This window comes from Tachypleus tridentatus, chromosome 6 (genome assembly GCF_004210375.1).
Source record: "Tachypleus tridentatus isolate NWPU-2018 chromosome 6, ASM421037v1, whole genome shotgun sequence".
NCBI lineage: Eukaryota > Metazoa > Arthropoda > Merostomata > Xiphosura > Limulidae > Tachypleus > Tachypleus tridentatus.
In genome coordinates, this window is record NC_134830.1 from 87,320,571 (window position 1) to 87,344,561 (window position 23,991).

Sequence of the window (23,991 nt, forward strand, 5' to 3'; positions counted from 1 at the left end):
TTGTTGAAGTGTGTGTGTGGGTCTGTATAATTTTGACCATTTAGTTATTGGTTTCTCCATTTATATACATGTTTGTGACTTAATTTGATGGGCGAGGTATGGAATAGTGATTAATTTTTTATGTTGTGGATTTGAAAGTCTAAGATTCAGCCTGCAATGCATCAATGAACACACACACCACTTTCAGTTATGGGGTTGTTTCAATCCTGACATTCAATCTTATTTGATAGAACGATTACTCTCTGGGTGCTACTGATGGATTTTTCTCTCCTTGTCAGCTGGCTAATCTTAAACCTTGGAATCTCTGATTACACCATTTAGCTCATACATTCAGGTTCAAAATACTAAATACCTTAATTTGTTAATTCTTTAAATGTTGTTTTTGTGAGAATCATGTAGTTCTGAATATTTGAATGCATCCTTTTGGGTCATAGTAATGTAGCTGATGAATTTTGTGAGCATTAAATTAATTGTGCAAGATTTGTTTGTATTTCATTAAGTTAAAAGATTAGTTTTGAAACTGCTTTATGTAGATAGAAATTTAACACAGGTAAAAGGCCATGTATGTCATCATGTTTGTTGACTTGCATTTAAAATTTTATTGAACCACCATTTTGTGAATTTATGTCAATAACGTTGGAATCAAATTATAGATTATAATTCAAATTTTAGTATTATATATTAGTTAGTTTCTTAATTGAAATGTAAATATTTAAAAAAAAACACCTAAATATCAATTTTTGTGTGTCACATGACATGTTGAATGCATCTCTGGCTCAAATTAGTTCATTGTGATATTCAAATACAATGTCTTTAATTTTATACAAATTAAGAACTCAAACTACCAATATTAACAAGCTAGAATACAAAATAGAACATCATATCTTTTATATTTGCTGAGATATTGCCATATTTACTGAATCAAACACAGTGACCCTGGAAACACATATAAAATTTTAAAAAAATTATTTCATTTCACATCCTACACTTGTGAAATTTTATAAGGCTGAGCAACCTTTAGAAAGCAGCAAATGAGCAAAATTATAACCTATTTGTAACCAGTAATGTATATAGATATAAAATGTATGATTATTGAAATGTGACTGCATTTTGCAAAATACTAGTCCACTGAAACACAGCTGAAATAAGTCACTTTGTAAAGCCTAAATTTTAGGCCAGTTTTGCATTCTTAAATAACATGAGTGCACATGCACTGTGTCATTGCAACTTCTGTAATGTTAATTGGGCATAACTGGAAAGTCAATATAATAAAAATAATAAATACACACACACAAACACAATTGTGTTTTTATTTAAAAATTGTTGTTATTCTTGAAGGAAAAAAAACATAATTTGTATTTATTTCATCATTTTTATGGTGGTTACAAGATTGATCAAATTGTGTGAACCCATACAGAAATTCTTTAGTGAAAATAACAGATAAAATATAAAGTTTTTCTTAAGAAACATTTCATATTTACCTGGATTTTATAAAGATTATGCTTGTGAAATGTGAACATTTTTTTATGCATTAATGCATAAAAGTATTTCTAATCAAAATCACTTGGTATGTAACATAGTTAATACATAAGAACAAAAAAGGCATAACAAAAACATTTATTAAAAAAAATCTTGAAACTTGATTTAAAAATTTGTAACTTTGCAGTGTTTACTAATAACCTGTAAAATTTTGTAAGATACACTTGTTAATTTAATATAGCAATCAGAAAATGGTTACAAGGTCAGTTCCAGGGACCAAGCTCATGCTGAAAGTTTTAAAACTGCTTATCACACAGTTTCTTCTTTTAGGCAGATTATACCCTAAAAAAAAGTTGTATGATTGCCTTTATGTTGCATATTCAAAATATCCTTATTTTTGCAAACATAATCAATTTGGTGCTTGATTCAACTATTGCGAAAATTATAAAATTGATATACTTACAACTTGCCCAAGTTACTTTTACTTTTTAAATGTGTTAGTTGCTCAAAATTTGCAACAATATGCTCTAAATTTAGGTTGTAACAAAATTGTGGTATGACCTAAAATTATGAAAAATTAGTGAACAATATAATTATAAAATTCTCACATAACCCTGCCTATAATTCTTATGTTTACTATAACTGACACATAGCCCAAATCTGCTGACCTAACTTAAAATTGTTAAATACACAAGTTTATAAATTTCTTTGTTTTTTTATGTATGAATAGGAATAGATAGGAATTTATTACTATCATATAAAAACACAATTTGTGTATAGTAAGTAGTTTAAAAAATATTTATTACTAGAGGAAGAGAGCTTGAAAAATATATCTTCATTGACTAGTTACCATACTTGGAAATTGGTTGTACTTACATATTTAAAATGTAGTGAAGGTTTCACTATACATTAAATAACTATATAATATATTGACTACTTAGTATTATATGACTATTTGCATTAGAAATAGAAACAATAAAGTCAACCTAAATTTTAAAAAAATAAAGTGTCCTATTGAAATATGTTCATACGTATTAAATAAACATTCAAAAAAATACTTATAATATTATGATTTCCTAAATTTTAGAGTTATGATATTCATTTCAAAAGAAATTTGGGTAAATTAAGTGTTAGTTGTTGCTTAGTTCATATTGGCATTAGTAAATTCTAATAAATGCTGTCATAACATTAATTTTTATACAAGCCTGATATTTTTTAAAAAAAAAGCATCACATGCAAGTGACAGTATTAAAAATATATATAGAAAATTAAATAAAAGCTTTTTCAAATTAACTGTATAGGATCAGGGTTTTAAATATTAGGGTGTCCCTTGTTTCTGTTTTTATCCCCCATCACCATTTAGAACTTCTTAAAAATATGAGAAAGAGAAAATTACTAATTTTAGTTGCTGATTGCTGTTTTTTTTTGTTGTTTTTTTTTAATAGGAAGAGAAATGTTGAGGTGTTTGGTAAAGAAAGGTATCAAGTGTTCATATATTTTGATTAATGCTGTTCCCTACATCATGCAAGAGGTAAGTTTTTGAAATAATAAATTTGTTTAAAAAGTGTTATAACCCAAAACTCTTGTGATTTGGCTTTAGTAGCATAATAACTATTGTATAATTATATACATTTTTTCTTCTTCTTTTTACTTAATTGTCTAGTGCAATTTTTTATTTTTTTGTAGGTTGCAGCCAAAAAAATAGTTTTAAATGGGCCTTGAAAAGTCTTCATTCAGTAAAATTGACAATATTTAAAAAAATGTTGCAAAATGACAAAAGTATAATGCAAATTACATAATACCACATAAAATACTTATATAAATTAATTTTGTGCACATGAACCCAACATAGCAACTATGAAACAATACTGCTATACCTTTCATACTTCTGTAATTCTCTGTGGTGAGGTGCAATACAGTGGAAAAATTCTTGAAGTTGTGGTGGGCCATGTTCCTAAAAAGGTAGAGAAATGCTGGTTTGGTTAATATATCTAACACTGGATATTTTGAAAAATTTAAGTGATTCCTCTTACAAAAACATTCGACTATTGTTGTATGCTACCAATGTCTGCTGCTGTTGGCAGAAATCCTTCTAATTAAGCCAACAAAAAGATACTAAAATGATGTAAACTCTTTATGTTTTAAGTAAACAGAAATATTTCTAAGAGTACCTGAAATACCAGCAATAACTTGTATGCCAAGCACTGAGATATGATTGTAAAGCTTTCATATATGTCGTGGGATCAAATATAATTGATGATTTTTGTTACTCTTTTGAAATGAAAAACAAAAAAAAACAGCAAGTATGGGTAAAAAAAACTTTTGTAAGACATTTTAATTTCAAAGTTTTTGTTTCTTACTTAAAACATTCATTAAAATGTATTTAACAATGTTTAAACTACAGATAATTGAAAAGACTGACATATTTTGTGTTTGTTATAATAATAAGGTAGAATACATGGTATGAACTTGCATGAGGAAGAAAATTTTACAATATAAATGATTATATTAAAAATTCAAGATAATTGAAAGTTAATGTAAATCTTAATAATGAACATTTTATTACATTTTGATACTTGTATAGAAAGCTGAAGAACAATATTTGAATAATATTTATATTCATGACATTATTAAAAAAAAATTAAAGAACCTGTCATTTTGAAACAAGGAACATGCATTATATATTTAAAAATGGATGGTATGGGTAGAGAAAGCACAAGTAGAGGAGTGGACAATGTTTTATATTTATATATTATTAATATTTATATATTATTAATATTTATATATTGATATATAATATTTATATTCATGACATTATTTAAAAAAAAATTAAAGAACCTGTCATTTTGAAACAAGGAACATGCATTGTATATTTAAAAATGGATGGTATGGGTAGAGAAAGCACAAGTAGAAGAGTGGACAATGTTTTGACCTTCTTCGGTCATTGTCAGGTTCACAAAGAAAGAAAGGGTTACTGACCGGTAGCTGACCACATGTTTGAAGGTAGTTGTGTAATTGAGTGTAGGAATGCAGAGGGCGTGCTTAGATGTCAGATTATATTTATTAATATATGTATAAAGGTGTTCCTTTGTATTGGTTTATTTTGGCTTGAGTTGTTCTATAAGAAAGCTTCTTTAATTTTTCATTTGTTTCTTTATTTCATATTTGGGTGTTTTCTATGGTTATGTTGTGTTTATTTGATTTGCAGTGTTCGAAAATGTGTGAAGGTAACTTTTTGTGTTTTTTGAATCTGGTTTCCATTTTTCTACTTTTTTCTCCAATATAGAAGTCATGGCAGTTATGACATTGTATTTTATAAATAATGTTGGTGTTGCGTTTGTCAGTGTAGTTTGTGTACATAGTATAGACTAGGTTTGTGCCTGGTTTTTGAATAAATTTGGTATTAACTGGAATGTCATATTTTGTTGCTATTTTTTACCAAATGTTGGTTATTTTTCTGCTCGTGTCGGGAATATGTTCATGTTGATGAAGTATTGTTTCTTTTGTCTAATTCGTCGTTAATTTTATCTGGTGAGCATAGTTTTATGGCTGTGTTTATTTGGTTTCTTAGGATGTTGTGTTTTTGCTTTGTTTCATGTGCTGAGTCCCAAGGAATGTATAGTCCAGTATGCGTGATTTTTCGGTGGATTTCTGTTTTGAATAGTGTGTCGGTTCTTGTAATTTTGAGGTTAAGAAATGATATTTGATTGCTTTCTTCTTGTTCACGTGTGAAGTTAATGTTGGGATGTATAAAGTTAATGTGACTGAAAAAAATTAAGTGTGTGTTCTGTAGATGTGAATTCCACAATCGTGTCATCTACATATCTGTACTAATATAGTGGTGGATGTAATGCTGTGTTAAATGCTTGTGTTTCATCTTGTGTCATAAATATATTGGCTAGAACTGGTGATACTGGATTGCCCATGCTTACGCCATTTGTTTGTATATAGTTGTAGTTGTTAAACATGAAGTTTATCTTCATTGTGGTGAATTCTATGAGGGTTGCTAAGTGGTTGCTGGGAATGTCTATTGATGGGGTAGAGTCTCGGATATAGAATTCTAAGGCTATCTTGCAGGCTTCAGTGGTTGGGACTTCTGTAAAGAGGGATATTACATCAAAACTGTCCATTAAGGCTTTATGATTAAGTTGATTAAGGTTAGGTTTGAAAGTAAAGGAGTCTTTGATGAATGAGCTGGCTGATGTTACATATTTGGAGAATGCCCATGCAGTGTATTTACCAAGATTGTAATTAAATAATTAATATGTGGACATTATTTATTATTGGTCATAGTAGACAATCTGGTTTATGAGGTTTGGGGATTTCATATATTTGTGGTGTGAGTGAGTTGGTCTTGTGTAGGTAGGAATAAAGTGTTTTTGAAGTTGTGTTGGGTTTTTTCATTTTTAGTGGTATTTTGTTTAGTTGTGTTTCATGCGTCTTTGTTAGATTTGTGTGTATTGGTTTAAATTTGTTTGTGTCTGATAGAATGTTTTTCATTTATTGGATGTATTCATTCGTGTTCATTATGACTAAAGCATTTTCTTTATCTGCTTGTAGAACTTTAATGTTTTTGTCTTGTTTTAGGTTTTTAAAGGAATTAATGTCTTTTTGTAAGGTTGTTTTTTAGTTTTCTGTTTTGTGAAATTATGTTGATGGTTTTGTGAGAAAATTCTTTGAAAAAAATCATTTAAGTTGTTTTTAGGTGTTTCTGGAAAATATAAATTTTTAATTTTTCCTGGGTAGTTTGGCTGTTGGATGTCAATAGAATTGTCGAAGTTGTCTTCTTTCTGTTTGTTGTTTTTGTTTTCTGTGGAATGTATCACAAGTCTCCTGGCTAGGTTGTCTGAACATGCTTTAATTTCTAAGGTTAGGATGTATCTAGATGCTATTGCGAAGTTCAGTCCTTTGTTTAAGTAGATGTCTGTGTTTAATTGTCGATCGGATCTGTTAATTGTGCGGTTAGTCAATGGTTTGTCATGTTGGTGTCTTTTCTGTTGTTTGCATCTTAGTTTCTCTAGTCTTTTGTTGTGGCAGATCTTTCTGTCCCTGTTGTTCCTAGTGTTAATTTGGTTGATGTTTCGTTGTATAAGTCCATAAATCTCTGGTTTAATACAGCATGCCAGTTGATGGTCTAGGTTCATTTTTTTTTCTGTAATTCATGTATTTCTTTGTATTTTGTGTTTAACATGGCTTTAAATAGTTAATGTTTGTGCATTTTTTAAAATTTTTGATAGTTTTACCTTTACAAAGTTAGGGGTTAGTTATTCCTTTCTACACTGTTGAATGAAGCAGATGTCATTTCTTCTGTTGATAATTTTTTGGTTTAAGTTTCTTAGACAAAATAAAACAATACTTCTTTAACATGAACATGTTTTCTCCACAAACCATAGAAAGCATTATACACACACACCTAGACAAAAAGCAAAATCAACTAACAAAAGTAAAGAAACCCCACAATTTAAAAAAATCACAAAACCATATACTGCTGCATACCAAATATTCCCAACATCAGCAGAAAAATAACTAACATTTGGCTAAAACTAGCAACGATATATGATATTCCAGTTAATACCAAATTTATTCAAAAAACAGGCACAAAACTAGGGTCTATACTATGTAAAAATTACACTGACAAACACCACAACAACATTATTTATAAAATACAATGTGATAACTGCCACAACTTCTATATTGGAGAAACAAGTAGAAAAATGGTAACCAGATTCAAATAATACAAAAAGTCACCTTCATATGTTTTCAAACACTGCAAATCAAATAAACGTAACATAACCATAGAAAACACCGAAATACTAAATAAAGAAACAAACATGAACACAAAATTACAGAAGCCTTACTTATAGAACAACTGAAGCACAAAATAAACCAATACAAAGGAGCACCTCTATACCTATATTAATATGTATATCCAACACCTAAGGATGCCCTCTACATTGCTACACTCAATTACACAATCGCGTTTAAACATGTGGTCAGCTACTGGTCAGTAACCCTTTCTTTCTTTGTGAACCTGACGATGAACGAAGAAAGTCAAAATGTTGTTTACTCCTCTATTAGCACTTTCTCTATCCATACCAGCTGTTTTTAAATGTATAATTTTCTCTACAAGTGGGTTTTCTTTCCATCATGGAAGGAACATGTCTTTTGTTCAAAATATTAATACATATGCCTTGAAATTTTAGATTAATGAACTACATTTTTCTGTGTTACGTTTATGTAATTTATCACCTGCAAATGCATTCTTAACATTACAGTGGAACCCCTCAGATTCGGTCACCCCTTGAAAGTGGTCATTCAATCACAGTCCCTTTGTTTGTTTACATAATCTCTAACTATGTACAGTGGAACCCCTCTAATCAGGCCAGTTTGTCTCAGTCCTGAAGGTGGCTGCTTTAGAGGGGTTCCGCTGTATTATGATTAGAAAAATCTGATATTTTGAGCTAATGCCAAAATTATATGCAAAAGGTATAATGGCAAGCTTCAGTAATGGTTGTTTATTCTTTGTGCTTGTGATTGTTTGCACAAGTATTTTTGTAATTTTACAGAATTGAATGATATTAAAGTAACCTTTTCTTCAATCAGATGCTTTATTTCGTTCTGCAGGTAACTAAGGTGATGCTTGGAGCACACTCTTTACAAGCCAATGGATATGTTATGTCAAGAGTTGGGTGTTCTCAGATTGCTCTCATTGCTAGAGCCTACAATGTTCCAGTGTTAGTTTGTTGTGAAACATACAAATTCTCAGAGCATGTGCACACAGATTCTATTGTCTATAATGAATTGGGTAGATTTTCTCTTATATTCTGTTTTGTCTTTCTTTTTTTCTCTGAAAGTAAAAATAATTATTTCGATCATCATTTTTGTCAGTTAGTAACCTATACAATCATCTAAATCTATTTATTAATTAATAATTAAACTTAAGTGATTCTGTAAGCTAATAGCTGTGACAATATTGCCATTTAGTCATTCTAATACCTTTTAATATGCATGTGATAACACTTGATGTTACTATCGTTAAGGCAGTCTTTAATTGTTGTATATATTCTATTTATCAGTGTGTATTTGTATGTAACACTGTAACCCTTGAGAAATGTATAAGCTGAAACATTACATTTGAATAAAATCATTTTCTTTTTTGTTTTTGTAAACATGGTTTCAGTATTCCAATCTAATGTGCAATGTTTAAAAACTGAAACAAAATTTACTTGCATATATTTGGAAATATGTATTGAAGTGAAAGATATAATTTGTCATGCAAAATAAATTATTGTTATAAAATGTATTGCATGTATACATATTTTTATTGATATTATAGTGACCTACAGTTATTTTTTTATATTTATTATTTGCACATTGCTTTTTATTTTCAGCTGATCCCAATGAACTTGTGACTGAATTGGCACCCCACAAACAAACACTAGAGAATTGGCAAGATATTCCTTCCTTGTATTTATTGAATCTTGAATATGACTTGACCCCTCCTGACCTAGTGGCTATGGTGATCACAGATATAGGCAATTTGCCATGTACTTCAGTTCCTGTGGTGCTGAGAGTTAAGCATGCAGGTTCACAAGAGATATGAATCTTCTCCCTTCCAGTTAATGTTATACTATTCTTTTTGGTTTTTAATAGTTTCAAAAGTTTTTAATTATGTAGAGAAGCAGTATTTAATATTTGAGTGACTAATATTAAAGAACTAATACATATAAGAAGCTGGTTATTATGCATCTGTTGGTGGTAAGAAGGGATGCCCAATTTAAAATTATACTTTGTAAAGTTGGAGATATGCAGTCGGAATAAATAAAATTTTATATAACTGTAGAAAAGTGAAAGCAGAATCATTATTGTACATTAAATTAATTCAGAGATATTAAAACTAACATTTCTTATGTTAATTATATACAAGTGAAATGAGTATCAGGTAATAAATGTATTCAAATAAAATCTTACAAGTTATTGTAACTTAGATATGAGGTTTATCTTCATTTGCTGTTATTAGCTATAAAAATAAAGATGATTTCTAAGGTTCTCATATTTGCTGTTGTAAAATTTCTTGTGTTAATTACACTATGTAACACAAATTTTGTTCCTGGATAGTATGTTATTTCTTAGTTGCTTATGTTGTGAATGTACAGAAAATGGTTCTTATTCCCTTCAAACTTTGCTTTTGTGACCTAGATATTGAAATTTAGAAATAGCCTATTTTCTATGTAAAAACAGGTAAATTTGCACATTTTCATTTACATAAAGTCTGAATAAAACAACATATGACCAAGATTTACATGTATTTATACTAAAGTTATACAAAAATGTTTGGAAGTGAGTAGTTTTTCCAAGATTTGCAACTATAATGTAAATCACTTTCACATATCAGCCCCCAAATATATTCTCCCATCATATTTTTGTTATACACTCCAAGGTCACAAAAGCAAAGTTTCAAGAGAAAAATAGATCTTTTCCATTTACTTTAGGTGTAAGCAATTGGGAAATAACATTTTCTGCCCAGGAACAAGAAAAAGTGAAGATTTTGTTACATAGTATTATATACAAGTCAAATGCATATCAGGTAATAAATTTATTCAAATAAAATCCTACAAGTTCTTGTTACTAGATATGAGGTTTAACTTCATTTCTTATTGTGAGTGATAAAAATATAGATGATTTTTGTTGTAATCTCAATTTTTCTGTAGTAAATGTGAAAATTTTTCTTTCAAGCCTAAAACAACAGTTTAAAATATTCTGATTAAACTAAAAATGCATCAGAAGATAACAGTCATTAACATGCAGTGTTTGGTTTTGTTGCCAAAATAAACTTCAATTTTGTCCTTCATTACTTGGGTAATGTGACCATGAAGTATAAAACAATAAGTATTTTTTTATTAATTGTCATTTGCTTGATTACAAAATTTTTAAGTTTAGTTATTGTATATGTAACAGGTTTTACTTGTTTGTTTGTTGTTGTTTTTTTTGGCAATGGTTGTGTGAATAAATTTTTCAAGTTAAATCAATTAAAGGTGCAACAGTAGTTATTTAATCATAAGTAAAAATCACCCAAAATACTGTTTAATGTAGGTTAACTACTGATAAATCTGCAAAATTAAAATCCTTACTTTAGAGAATTTTAACTAGAGATTTAGATATACATGTTTGTTGGGATACTACATTTTTTTAATCTTACATTCCTACATTGGTGTGTCATGTAAAAAGAAAAGAGTGAAATCTTTAATAATAAAAATAGACCTGTCTGTATGTGTGACCACCATAACTCCAAGAGGAAAGAACCTAGAGACCTGAAATTTAGGAAATTCTAAAGGTATGCACCTGGGTGTTATTTTTTAAATTTGACTCAAAACAATTTTAGCCAATTTTTTGCCCTTTAGTACCTAAGCCTCATAATTCTAATTCCTGAAGGTGTATAGAAGTGTATCTTTTTTTTTTTTCCCTAATTCTCACTTTGGTGAATGAACAATATGTAGATGTTTTTTGCCAAATCTTTTTCAACTCAAACATGGAAACAAAAATACAAGTCTGAAAATTGCAAAATGTTAATTGAATAAAGTTTGGGACCTGGCAACAAATACTGTTGCAATAAACAAAAATTTATATCACAATTTTGTTTTGGGTTAAATTCAAGTGTGAACTGGTCATCCTAGATAAGAGTTCAGTAACATTCAAGATTTATTCATCAATTTCCTTTAATATTTTTACCACATTTTTCTTTGGACTAAATTAAACTGAATTGATTATACAAGATATTTCTGAATTTTGAATCCTCAGTATGGTTACAGTACTTTGTATTGTAAGACTTCATTTGGTCAATTTGTTTTTATCATTAATATATTTTCATTTTGGAGTAAATTTAACCATGTATTCGTTATTAACTGTATAGAATCTTGAATGTCTTTACTGTTAAAATGCTTGTATTGTAATATTGTTGGGTAATTCATTTCAACATTGACATCACATTTCCATACTGAACTTTGAATTGGACATAATGGATAAAATCTTAAATTGTGAAACCTTCATATGGTTGCAGTAGTTTTTATTTGTAAGTTTTTGTTAACCAATGCCTTTGAATTTGAAAACAAAATATTTTTCCAATTTTATAGTATTATTTTTTTATTGAAAACAATTTATAAACGACTGTTACATTTAATTTCATATACTAGATTATCATGTATATTTAGCAGAGTCAATTAAACTCTGAGCATTTGGGAAATGGAACTAACAATAATATTATGTTACTTCTATGTCTCTTTCTTTATTGGTTTATCTTTTAACTTAATCCTGAATTCACAATTAATTCAATTTGAAAATCTTATCACAAGGAAAATATATTTCATTTCTATTGACCTTGTCTTGACAATACAAATAAAGGAAATCCTATTTCATTCATCAAAATTTCCAATTTGGACCAATATAGAATTGAATTTAGTGAATAGTGAAACAGTAATATTTGGGCTTGTGTTAATAAACTTTTCTGGAAAACCCCTCGGTGTGGATTCCTGTATATTGTGATGGGACCTCCCAGGGAAGGTTCTGTTCTTTCAGGTTACCTCCTCTGGGATCTAAACATCCACCCACTTGTTTTCCATGAATGGGAGGAGAGGATCCTGGTGGTTGAAGGGTCCTACCCTAACACACCACTTTGGCTTTGAATTCCTGTAGACGAGCGGCCTTTGGGTGGCCCCCCTTGGGATAATCGGCTGGTCCACTTGGGCTAGGGTCAACCAAATATCAATGTTGGAAGTTCTCAATGGGTGTTGTGGACATTGTGTCTGATGCTGGTATTTGGGTATAGTGCTTACAAAACCCTGGCGTTGCCACAGTGTCCTTGCTTGACATTGTACAGACTCGTAGGGCTCCATGGTTGGTGGGGTCAGTGGGTACCGAAATTTTCTTTTTTCCTATGGATCCTCCAAATAAAAATTTAAATAAAATAGTGAAACAACAGTCAATAGGTAAACGACCACGTCTTCAAGACTGATCAGCAATCTTCAACATCTGTTCCACAAGTTGTACCTTATTTTCTCATCCAACATTATCTTTCAGAAAAACTGTTAGGGCAAATGTTACCCTTTTTTATTGAGAAGGGACTTACTGGCTCTCCAAAGTCAGTAAAGAAGCTTTACTCTGGAGACATATTGGTTGTAACATTCACATCCCAACACAGTGAACTTCTCTTGAATTCAAAAGCAATTGGGGATATACCTATTGAGGTAACACCTCATGCTACTTTGAATTCATCACTAGGAATTATTGTTAAGAGGGATTTGAAGAACGCCCCTGAGTCACAGATTCTCACTGGTTTCTCCACTCAAGGAGTTTCTGCAGTGAGGTGCATCTCTACTCGCAAAGATGGAGTTACACTGCCAACAAATATCCTCGTTTTCACATTTACATCACCATGTGCACCTGCCACCATCATAGCAGGTTATCTAACTTGCAGGGTATGGCCATACATTCCAAACCCTCTCCAATGTTTCCAGTTTCATAGGTTTGGTCAGTCAAAGACGTTGTGGTTCCCTGACATGTGCTCATTGTGGTGGCAAGGACCATGATGCCTATGAGTGTGAAATGGACCCACATTGTGTCAACTGCAATGGTTCTCACCCTTCCTACTTTCATTTTTGCCTTAAATGGTTGGAGGAAAAAACGTGTGATGTTTGAAAACGACTCATAACATTACTTATCCTGAGGCTTGGAAATTGCTGTCCACCACTTCATCTTGGACATATGCTGCTGCACTTCGTTCCACAACTATAGTGGGAGTGCAGACAGATGTCTGTGCCTCCAAGAGAATCGTTCTCAAAACAAATGAAAAGCCTTTTGACCTCCATGGTTAAAAAGGTTGATGAATTAACTTCAACACCCATCTCTGTTCCTCCCATACATTCCAACAAACCCCAAGATCCACATCCTTTGGTTCCAGGTACAAGTATTTCGTCAGATACATCTTTTTCTCCCACCCCAAGATGCAAAACAATCATTTGTTTGCGTCCTCAGTAACTGGAATCCCCTTCCAACAACAAAGACTTGCCTAATCGACCCAGGGCAGGATCCATGGAGGTCCATAGACCTCCCCAAATAAAGACAGTAAGGAAAAAAGAGTTGGTCGTAAACAGAAGGATTCTTCAGCCAATTCGCCTACAGGTCATTAAAAATGGCGACCTAGATACAATGGAACTGTCGAGGTTTACGTTCTAATCTAGATGACCTCAAAACACTGCTTTCTACATCCTATATATCTTTCCTTAAGGAAACATTTCGGAAACCTACCGATACAGTCAACTTTTGTCAGTTTTCTCTGTACAGAAATGACAGGCTGTGTGATGGACGAGTACATGGAGGGGTGGCACTGTTGATTGATGTGCCTACCCTGTCTGTCACTTAACACACCTTTAGAGGCAGTAGCCATCCGTGTTTCCTTGGGTCATACCATCACTGTTTGTTCTCCACCTGTCACCTGGAGAGACATGATCAATCAGACCTTGATGCTCTCGTTGAACAGTTGCCGTCTCCTTTTCTAATCCTGGGGGAGTTTAATGGACATCATTCCCTCTGGGGAAGTGCTGTTATTGATAGGAAGGGTCGCTCTGTAGAGTATATGCTCTCTGATCACAACCTTTCTCTTTTCAATACTGGTTCTTCCACTTATTTTTATGCACCTAGTCAGTCCTTTACTGCTATTGAACCCTCAGTTTGCTCCCCTTCATTATTCTCCCATTTTTCATGGAGGGTTGACAATAATCCACGAGGCAGTGATCATTTTCCTATACTTTTGAGAGAAACTGGTCGTGGTCGATGCCACCCAACCTGCGTGCCCCAATGGAAGCTGGATCAGGCAGACTGGTCCACTTTCACTGCTCTCGCAGAAATTGATCCTGCCATCGCCTGTCAGCCATCAATAAACGACTGTATGGCAGCAGTAACTGACTGTATTACAGAAGGAGCTGTTTGATGTATTCCTAAAACCTCAACACGTTTTCCACTATATCCTCATCCATGGTGGAATCCTGCCTATCGCATGGCACGGAAGGATAAAAAACGGTTCTGGGATACGTTCCGTAGATATCCCACACTTTCAATATGCATCGCTTTCCAGCAAACCCGTGCACATGCTAGGTGGGTAAGACGTCAAAGCTAGAAGGAATCTTGGATTAAGTTTACAACTAGCATATCTTCTACCACCAATTCCAAAGCGTTATGAGACATGGTTTGGAAGGTCTGTGGGCTCTACAATTCTGTCCCCTCTCGATCTTACTTTCTGATGGCCAAGAAGTAACTGACATCTGGAACATCGCCGATACTCTAGGTGAAAGCTTTTGCGGGGTATCTAGCACTTTTGCTTGTTCTTCCACTTTCTTGGCCATTAAGATTCGGGCAGAACGTTCACCTCTTTCCTTTCGAACTGACTGTTTCTATGACTATAAGTCGTCCCTTTACACTGGTGTAACTGAAACTGGCCCTTCATCAGTCTGGTAGTACATCTGTTGGACCAGATGATGTACACTATGACATACTGCGCCATCTATCTCCTTCTTTTGCCATCCTCTGATTGTTTTTAACTGGATCTGGCAGGAGAATGTTTTTCCTAATGCCTGGTGCCAGGCATTTGTCCTGTCTTTCTCTAAGCATGGGAATGATGCAAAGATTTCTTCAAACTACCATCCAATTGCTTTGACGAGCTGTCTCTATAAGACCTTAGAGAGGATGGTTAATGCTCGTCTTGTTGAATCAAACAACCGCCTCTCGACCACCCAGTGTGGGTTCCGATGACAGCACTCCACCATGGACCACCTGATTCGACTTGAAACGTCAATCAGAGAAGCCTTTCTCAAACGACAACATCTTGTATCAATATTCTTTGACATTGAAAAGGCTTATGACACAACATGGAGGTATGGCATTTTGCGAGACCTCCATATATATGGGTTACGTGGCCATTTATCCATTTTATTTAAAAAATTTTAATGGACAGGAAATTCCAAGTTCGTGTCATTTTAACACTTTCCTGTTCTTTTGTACAGGAACTTGGAGTCCCTCGGTGCTGTGTTTTGAGTGTCACACTTTTCAGTATAAAGATTAATGCCGTCACTGAACAACTCCCTCACTGTTGCAAACGGGCTCTATGTCGACAACTTTCACATCTCATGTCAGTCGTCGAACATGAGGTATATTGAGCGGCAACACCAAACTGCACTCGATCATGTACTGAAGTGGACTACGGCAAACGGCTTGAATTTCTCTCTCTCTAAAACCGTTTGCCTGCATTTTTGCCGCCAACGGGGTATTCATCCTGATGCTGAACTTTGTATTGGTGAATTTTCAGGGACCACAGGCAGTGGTCCGCTTCCGAACTGGTGGTGGATCGTTGTTCTATGTTAAAGATATATCATGCTCTTAACTGATCGAAACTAAGACTATGGATCAATGGTCTGTGGCTCTGCCAGGACCTTGGCTTTAAAGATGCTGGACCCCATTCATCTTCAAGGACTTTGGCTCTGCACTGAAGCTTGCTGCACCTCCCCAGTTCAGAGCTTATATGTAACTTCATGAACCTTCTTTGCACCTCTGCTGTTTGCAGCCGTCTTTACTATATGCTTTTAAACTTGATTCCTTACCAAAGCATCCCACCTGGGGTTGTGTTTTCCTTCCTCTGTGGGCCGTAATTCTTCAGAACAGACGATCTGCCATTGCTCCTTTTAGCCTTCGCGTCCAGACGCAATTGGATGAATTGGGTCTGTTCTTGGATAACATTGCAGTATCCACTGGTCAGCCCATCCCACCATGGCTTATTGCAGTCCCCAAATGTGACCTTTCTTTAAGTCATCTGAAAACAGCAGATACTCCCGATTGGTAGATCTTTCGAACAATATTTCCATTCCAATTTATACAGATGATTCCAAATCAGGTAACTCTGTGGGCTCTTCCATGGTTTGTTGCAGTTTGGTAGTTGCACACAGAATCCCCTCTACAGCTTCTGTGTTTATTTCTGATCTGTATGTCATTTCTCTTGCCCTGGATCATATTGAAGCTAAGCAGTACTCCAACTGCACTATTTATACTGACTCGCTTAGTTTTCTACTGGCCCTGGAATCCCTTTACGTTGGTTCACTCCCTGTTCTCAATGATATACAAAACCGACTGGTCCATTTCTCATTAACATCTACTTTTGTCCAGTTTTTCTGGGTACCAGGCCACGTTGGTATTCGCGGGAACGAGCTTGCAGACACGGCAGCTGAATCTATCTGCTCTGGCACTGTGCCTATCCCATACATGAACTGTGGCCCTGTATTCAAGGCTCGGCTCCGTGCCAACTGGCAGTCGACTTGGAGTGAGCAACGCGAAAAAAGCTTTTCCAAATAAAACCCTATTTTGGACTTTGGCCGTCTTGCTTCCGTAAGGATCGGAAGGAGGAAGTTGTTCTAACTAGACTACACATTGGTCACAGTTTTTTAACTGATCGTTTTCTTTTATTTGAAAGTGATGCACCAGTGTGTAGTCTATGTAACACTAAGATCACTATGAGCCACATTTTATTTTTTTGCCATTGTTACGACTCTCAACGACGATAACACTGGTAACACTGTCCACCTTGATAAAGTTTTTAGTTTTTTAAAGGCCATTAATCTTTTTAATGTCATTTAAGTGTTTTAAATTTATACATTAAGTTTTTTTTGATGTGATTCCCTTTTGGGAATCACAATCTCTCTAGTTCCATTTGAAATTAGAAAATGGCCGTAACATTAAATAACTCGATACCAGGACTGGAAAGGCCAACTTCAGGTGCCTAACGTTGCTGTTTGAACTACCCTTTAATCATCCTGGCGAGTTATTATTACAATTTTGCTGCATGTCTTTGAAAACTTTTATTACTTTACTTTTTGAAAGTAGCCAGGTGCCTAACGTTGCTGTTTGAACTACCCTTTAATCATCCTGGCGAGTTATTATTACAATTTTGCTGCATGTCTTTCAAAACTTTTATTACTTTACTTTTTGAAAGTAGCCATAATGACACACAACCTGGAACCAAAACTGGAAGGGCCAACTTCAAGTGACTGACGGTGGTTCTTATACTTACCTGTTTATCTTCCTAGCGGGTTATGATAATTATCATTATCCTCCAGAAAGTCCTTTGCAACTTCTCTTATTGTAGTTTCTCTCTTACCATTGTAGACTGGATGTCAACATTGGTTTTGTGCCATTTATATTTTTTAATTGCTGTTTTGTTTTTACCTTCATTTCCTTTTATGAATTTTACTACATTTACTTTATTTTTACCTTTTTACCGGAGTTTGGTGCAGATAGTCTAGCTCCTTTGTGCCATAAAACACTAAATCAACCAACCAACCAACCAATTTTCTGGAAATAATGTAATATGAATGCATTCATAGTTACATTGGTAATCATCATTAAGGTATAAACCTTTTACGTGTGTGTGACAAATGAACAGATTGAAATTTCATGTATGGCACATTTGTACTGAAAACTGTTATATATTTTTCAGTGTAGTTATGATAGTATTTTATCATAAAAATGCACAGTTGTTATGTTCCTTTTTTTTTAGAAAATCTGTTAACAAGATTGAAGTTCTCTGGCATTGTAAGTCAAAGAATAACTAGGATTGAATATTACTAATTTAGGTCAAATGAAAGTTTAAAATATTTTAATTAAATGTTAGTTGTATCATACAGTAAAAGTGCTTAATTTCAAGGAAATTTTGTACAACATTATAATTCGCAACTGCCTGAAAGATTTGTTTCATCTATTGGAAGAATTTATCTGACATTGAACATTTGAAATTCATACTTACTATCTTTGATTCTGTTAGAAAATATGATTAGATATCATTTTTCATGTATGTGATGGAAAATGATGATAGAATTGAAATGTATCACTTAGTTTTCATACACAATAATGTTTGTTTGATGAAGCAGGTTAGATCCACTCGTAATATTAATTTTGATTGACCTAATAAAATTACCTAAACTTAATGGAGAATCACTACTATTATTATCATTGAAAAAGAAAAGCCCTTTAGTACCAGTTTGTGAAAATGTCTGATCAAAAGTGAAAAAATTGATTCAGTCAACATATAAAAAACATTGAGTATTGCAAGTTTGATTACAAAGAATGTATACCAAACAAAATTATTGTGCAAAAGAACGTGTGCTACAGAGAAGTCAAATCTGGGATATTTGAAGTATTTGTTACGTAAGAAAGAAAAAAAGGTAACATAATTCTTAACAGCCTTGAATTTGGTTGTCCAACAACAATATTTGTATACAATAAAGGAATATAAATATCAAATTGTTAATAATGTATAAAAACGGAATAGCACAGAATATTTTGAAGGCTAAAAGAACAAAAATCTTTATGCAAATGTTAATGTATCTCCAAAAGCTCAAAATTATACTTGTATTTATCCCTAGTAAGTATCCCCCTTTATGCTGTGCATCTGGTAAAACTATAATTTAGTAACTAACAATCTTCTTAGTATTTTGCTTCACCCTGTTATATTTGATATTCAAAACTGACTCAAGTCCTTTTCTATGTTTTGTTAATAGTTAAGGGAACGACTAATTTGCTATTCTATTAAGTTTTTTTTTTATTGATCACTTTAACTCTAGTAGTATAAAAATAAGAGATCTTCACTGATATTTAAAATATGTTAGGTAGACACACACTACCTTAGAACCGAATATGACTAATTGGTTGGCATAGCATGTCGGATTATAGATCTGTGGGTTCTACATTCGCACCATGTTACCAACACTACATCCCCCGCCCATAGACACACACACTCCTAATATATATATATATATTTCGTGCTCCGCACTTGCCGTATTGTTGAGACAAAGATCTCGTAGCCCCATTATCCAGTGTAAGAGTTGATGGTGGATGCTTTTGACTAACTGTTTTATTTCTAATCTTCCAGTTCAAAATTATGGGATGCGCAACTCGCATTTTGCAGTTCATGGAATTGAATTCCATCGCTGAATATTTTCACCTTTTCAGTCGTAATGTGATAGTCAATTCAACTAGTTGTTGGTAAAAAGTAACCAAAATTAGAGATGACCAACACAAGTAACTCTTAAATATCTTTGTTTGAATATTTAAAAACAAACAAATACTCGCTTGTTTTTTGTATGTGTATTTGATCTTCATATTATGAATTATTTTTACAAAGTTGTATTTGTTAGTTAAATGGAACACTCGACAATAAAATATTGGCAAAAAAAAACTTTCAGTCCAATACAACAGCGTAGCATTCAATTAAATAACAAATCAAACTCTAATTTTAAGATTAAACTTTGGAGTCAGATGTACCTTCAAGTTCCGAATGTCATAAATATTTAATACAAGTTTGTGGTTCAGGTTTCAGTAGAAACATATACTTTTTTTTTCGCTCAAATCTGCTTGTGTAATGTTTTTTAGGACAGACTTTTTAATTAGCGGCATTGGAAACTAAATGTCTGGATTAGGAAACTTTTTTCTTCTTAATTTTAATCTTCATGTGTTTACCGTATCAATACGAAGAAACTATTTTCATGTTCTTAAATTAGTGTGTATGTTTCAGTTTATACGTCTATTAAATTCTTAACCACAAATCTAATATTTGAGCTTCACACATACAAGTTAGGAAAGATCAGCTTCAGCAAATCCACTTAGTTTAAACTAATTAAACAGTTGCAATTATTGGTCATAACAGGATATTAATTAGGTATAGCATCGATAAGTAACGAAAATGTTCAAAAGAAACTACTGATAGAGCAAATACCAAACTTACTCAAGAGCATTTGTTACGTAATAACTTAGTATAATCAATTACCTATGAGCACCGATTAATCGCGTAAACTATCCAAATTCGATTAAATCAACGTCGCAAAAGTAATCAAGTAGTGTTTCTAATATATTCCAAATATACAGTTTAATGGGGGATCACGATTAGTATTGAGGAGGGTGATATCGATACTTTAACCCCGTCCCCATAAATAGAGAAAAAATAAATACTTTTCTTTTTTTAAGTGTTTCGATTTATTTATACAAGAGTTCGAGTCAAGCGTGTTAAGGCGTGCGACTCGTAATCTGAGGGTCGCGGGTTCGCATCCCCGTCGCACCAAACATGCTCGCCCTCCCAGCCGTGGGGGTGTATAATGTAACGGTCAATCCCACTATTCGTTGGTACAAGAGTTGGCGGTGGGTGGTGATGACTAGCTGCCTTCCCTCTAGTCTTACACTGCTAAATTAGGGACGGCTAACACAGATAGCCCTCGAGTAGCTGTGTGCGATATTCAAAAAACAGACAAACAATAATGATGTTGTAAGAATATGACTTTTTTAACACTTGATTCTGTTTCTTCTGGCAGCGAATGAGTCAAGATCTCCAGTGTTGTGGTAAATGTTGTACAGTGTATGCTGCCAAGAAAAAAACTTGCCTGAGATTTAGTAATTTCCAACAGAATGTTGTTGGATGTAGCCTTGAATATCACCGATCTATTCCCAGAAATCGCAAGAGATCATTACTACATACTTGCCAGTTATACTCCTTTCGTGGGTTTCTATATATTGTTCTGCCAGCTTGATAATCTCATCCACATCTTTTGATGCTCACTTTGTTAGTAACAGTGGCGTGCCAGTGGAGCATGTGTGAAACATTTGAGGCATTTCTGAAATTTTAAATCCTTTAAGTATTGAGTAAATATATGCAATATGGCGAAGTGTGACATATGTTCACAAAGACATAAAAATAATTATATAATGGCGATTTATTACGAAAAGAAATATGTTGAGAAACGTTCCTGTTTATACTAACTACAAACGATGCTATTAGGGTCATGAGAAGGGTTATCAAAGCCTCATTAGAGAGACTGGAAATGGGATTGTTAGCTACAGACTGGTGCTGTCGCAGCAGGGAAAGCTATGGCGAATGTTTACATTATTTTGCACGAAGTTGCCAGGAAAAGAAATAAGTCAGAACTTTGATGTAGCATCCATTTCAACAGTGTGAGTATGGATACAAGTAAGAAAGTTGTCGATTTACAGACTTCATCTGCAATCAATGAACAAATGGTTTTGATTCTTGTTTTGAGAATTGCAAAACGATCAAGGAAAAACAACCAATTAAGTGATAGATCTACTTGTGGGTAGTTGTGTACACTACTTGGATACCAAAAAGAGTTTGTATAAAAACTCATGTTTGAAAAAGTCAGTGGGTGAAAGAGTTTTGGAAAGGGGCTGAAAATTCATTAAGCCAATTACAGCCATCGGCAGTCGTCTCTGAGGCCGATAGAAGAATCATGACTATCTTTATAATGAATCTTCCCAACATTTGTCACTTAAGTTCTTTGTAAGTAACTTACTGCTAGCATCGAATAACATGATTAAAATGTAGTTGAATTGATATATTGTAATGATTTAAAATGTTATTGACAGCGTATTTGAAGAACATTTGTTAGTTATACTGAAAGAGTTTGGTTAGCTTATTCAAATTTATCGTAATAGAGAATATTGTGAAAAGCACATTAAAAGTGTTTTAGTGTTTGATTCTTAGTCAGATATTTTCCTTCAATTGTGAACTTCCTCGAGCTTGTACTCCACTCGCCACTGCATGCCTCAGTCTAAACTGGTTTAACACTGGTAGTTGTAACAGATTTGTTATCATACATTTATTTAGCACCTACGCTTGTTTTTATATAGTTTTCTTTTTTGCATGTGACGTATATTCTTGACTGTGTATTGTGCAAGTCCCACCTGTTCTCGAAACTTGTACAGACTTTTTAAAAGTGAGAAACAAAAACATTTGTTTAAGAAAATGCGCTAGATCATTGTTGCCAAGTAAACTTTCGAGATATACGCGTGATTTGTATAAAAGCAACACATCAAGACAAGAGATTATTATTAGTAGTTATCAGCTATAGTTAGAGTGCTATAGGCCTGGGATTATTTTGAATTTCGCGCAAAATAGTGTTTTTAGTGGGATTGGCTGTCACATTATAACGCTCCAACGGCTGAAAGGGTGAACATGTTACAGTTAATCCCACCCTTTATTAGTAAAAGAGTAGCCCATGAATTGGCGGTGGGTGGTGATAACTAGTTACCTTCCCTCTAGTCTTACACTGATAAATTAGAGACGGCTAGCGCAGATAGCCCTCGCGTAATTTTGCGCGAAATTCCAAAACAAACAAACATTCTCGTATAGAGTTAGGTAATGGCATGCCCTAGCGCGTAAGGCGTGCGACTCGTAATCCGAGATCCGCGGGTTCGCGCCCGCGTAGCGCCAAACATGCTCGCCCTCCCGGCCGTGGGGGCGTTATAATGTTACGATCAATCCCACTATTCGTTGGTAAAAGAGTACTGCTAAGTTAGGGACGGCTCGGTGTTAGCAGTGGGCTAACAACCTACTCACTTAAATACTTGTTGAAGAATCCGCAAGCGATTGCGGCTCTATGTTCCAAGATGGAATCTAATAGTGATAACTAACTAATTGTAGTATTCTCTTAGTATTGTTAACTCGATTTCACTCAGAACGCTTAATCCTATTATCGTTCTTACTTTGTCATCACAATATGCTTTTGCATTCAGACTTTTTTACTTTTATTTAAATTAAGTGTGAAAGTTAAAAATAAGAGATTTAAGAAAGGAAAAACTATTAATTGGTTGTTGATTAGTAATACTTTCACGCTAAATTGGGTATGATATAACATTATTTTCTGACTCTTATTATTTAAAGTTTCGATCTATTTTTAACATGAGTTTGTGGTATAACAGATAAAAATATTTTAGAAAATCACTTTTGGTAAAAAAGGTAAATGAGATCTATTGCTGCCAATACGAGAAAAGGGTCAACGTAGTCAAATATAACCCATGTATTCTTAAGAACTCTGACATTATGTAATTTAAAGATATGACACGGTACACGCTGTTCTGTGCTACCTGTTTAAATTCCATAATGCTTGAGTTCTGTAGTTTATTTTAATTAAAGTGTTAATACCCATAGCAGCCGTCTCGAGAATACATTTTTACTTCAAGGGGTTTCTCATCATCTTGAAATATAACCCATGTTATATACAGGGTGAGCCAAAAGTAGGTGGACAGCATTTGGAATAGTTTTGTGTATCGGTTATATTAATGCAATTGTATATTATAAATATGTTGCAACTATATTATTTGTGTTATATAATTACAATTGTATAATTACATTTGTTTTAATTTAATATGTTTTCTTTTTTTTTTAGATTGTTAATAGAACCCATAATGTCAAATACTTTAAATACAGATAAAAGAATATGGGTGTTAAAAGAGTATTGGAAATCTCAACAATTTGAGCATTTGCGTTAATAAATAACATTTTATTTTCATTAATATAATTGTCTTATTACATATAGTTGTACGTATACGTGATCTCTAAATAAAGGTTTTTTTACTGTCCACCTACTTTTGGCTCACCCTGTATTATAGAAAATTATTTAGTTCTGATATTCTATC

The 23,991-nt window shown here is 33.3% G+C and overlaps 1 protein-coding gene across 13 annotated transcripts in view; it reads left to right on the forward strand.

Moving 5' to 3' along the window:
• Positions 1 to 10,508, forward strand: part of eIF2Bdelta (eukaryotic translation initiation factor 2B subunit delta) — a 110,935-nt gene extending 100,427 nt beyond the window's left edge. For all 13 annotated transcript variants that reach the window (XM_076505927.1, XM_076505928.1, XM_076505933.1 and 10 more), the window contains 3 exons: positions 2,925 to 3,010; positions 8,104 to 8,284; positions 8,871 to 10,508. In XM_076505927.1, coding sequence (XP_076362042.1) covers positions 2,925 to 3,010; positions 8,104 to 8,284; positions 8,871 to 9,082 — 479 coding nt within the window. In that variant the 3' untranslated portion in view covers positions 9,083 to 10,508. The remainder of the gene's footprint in view (positions 1 to 2,924; positions 3,011 to 8,103; positions 8,285 to 8,870) is intronic.
• The last annotated feature ends 13,483 nt before the right edge of the window (positions 10,509 to 23,991 follow it).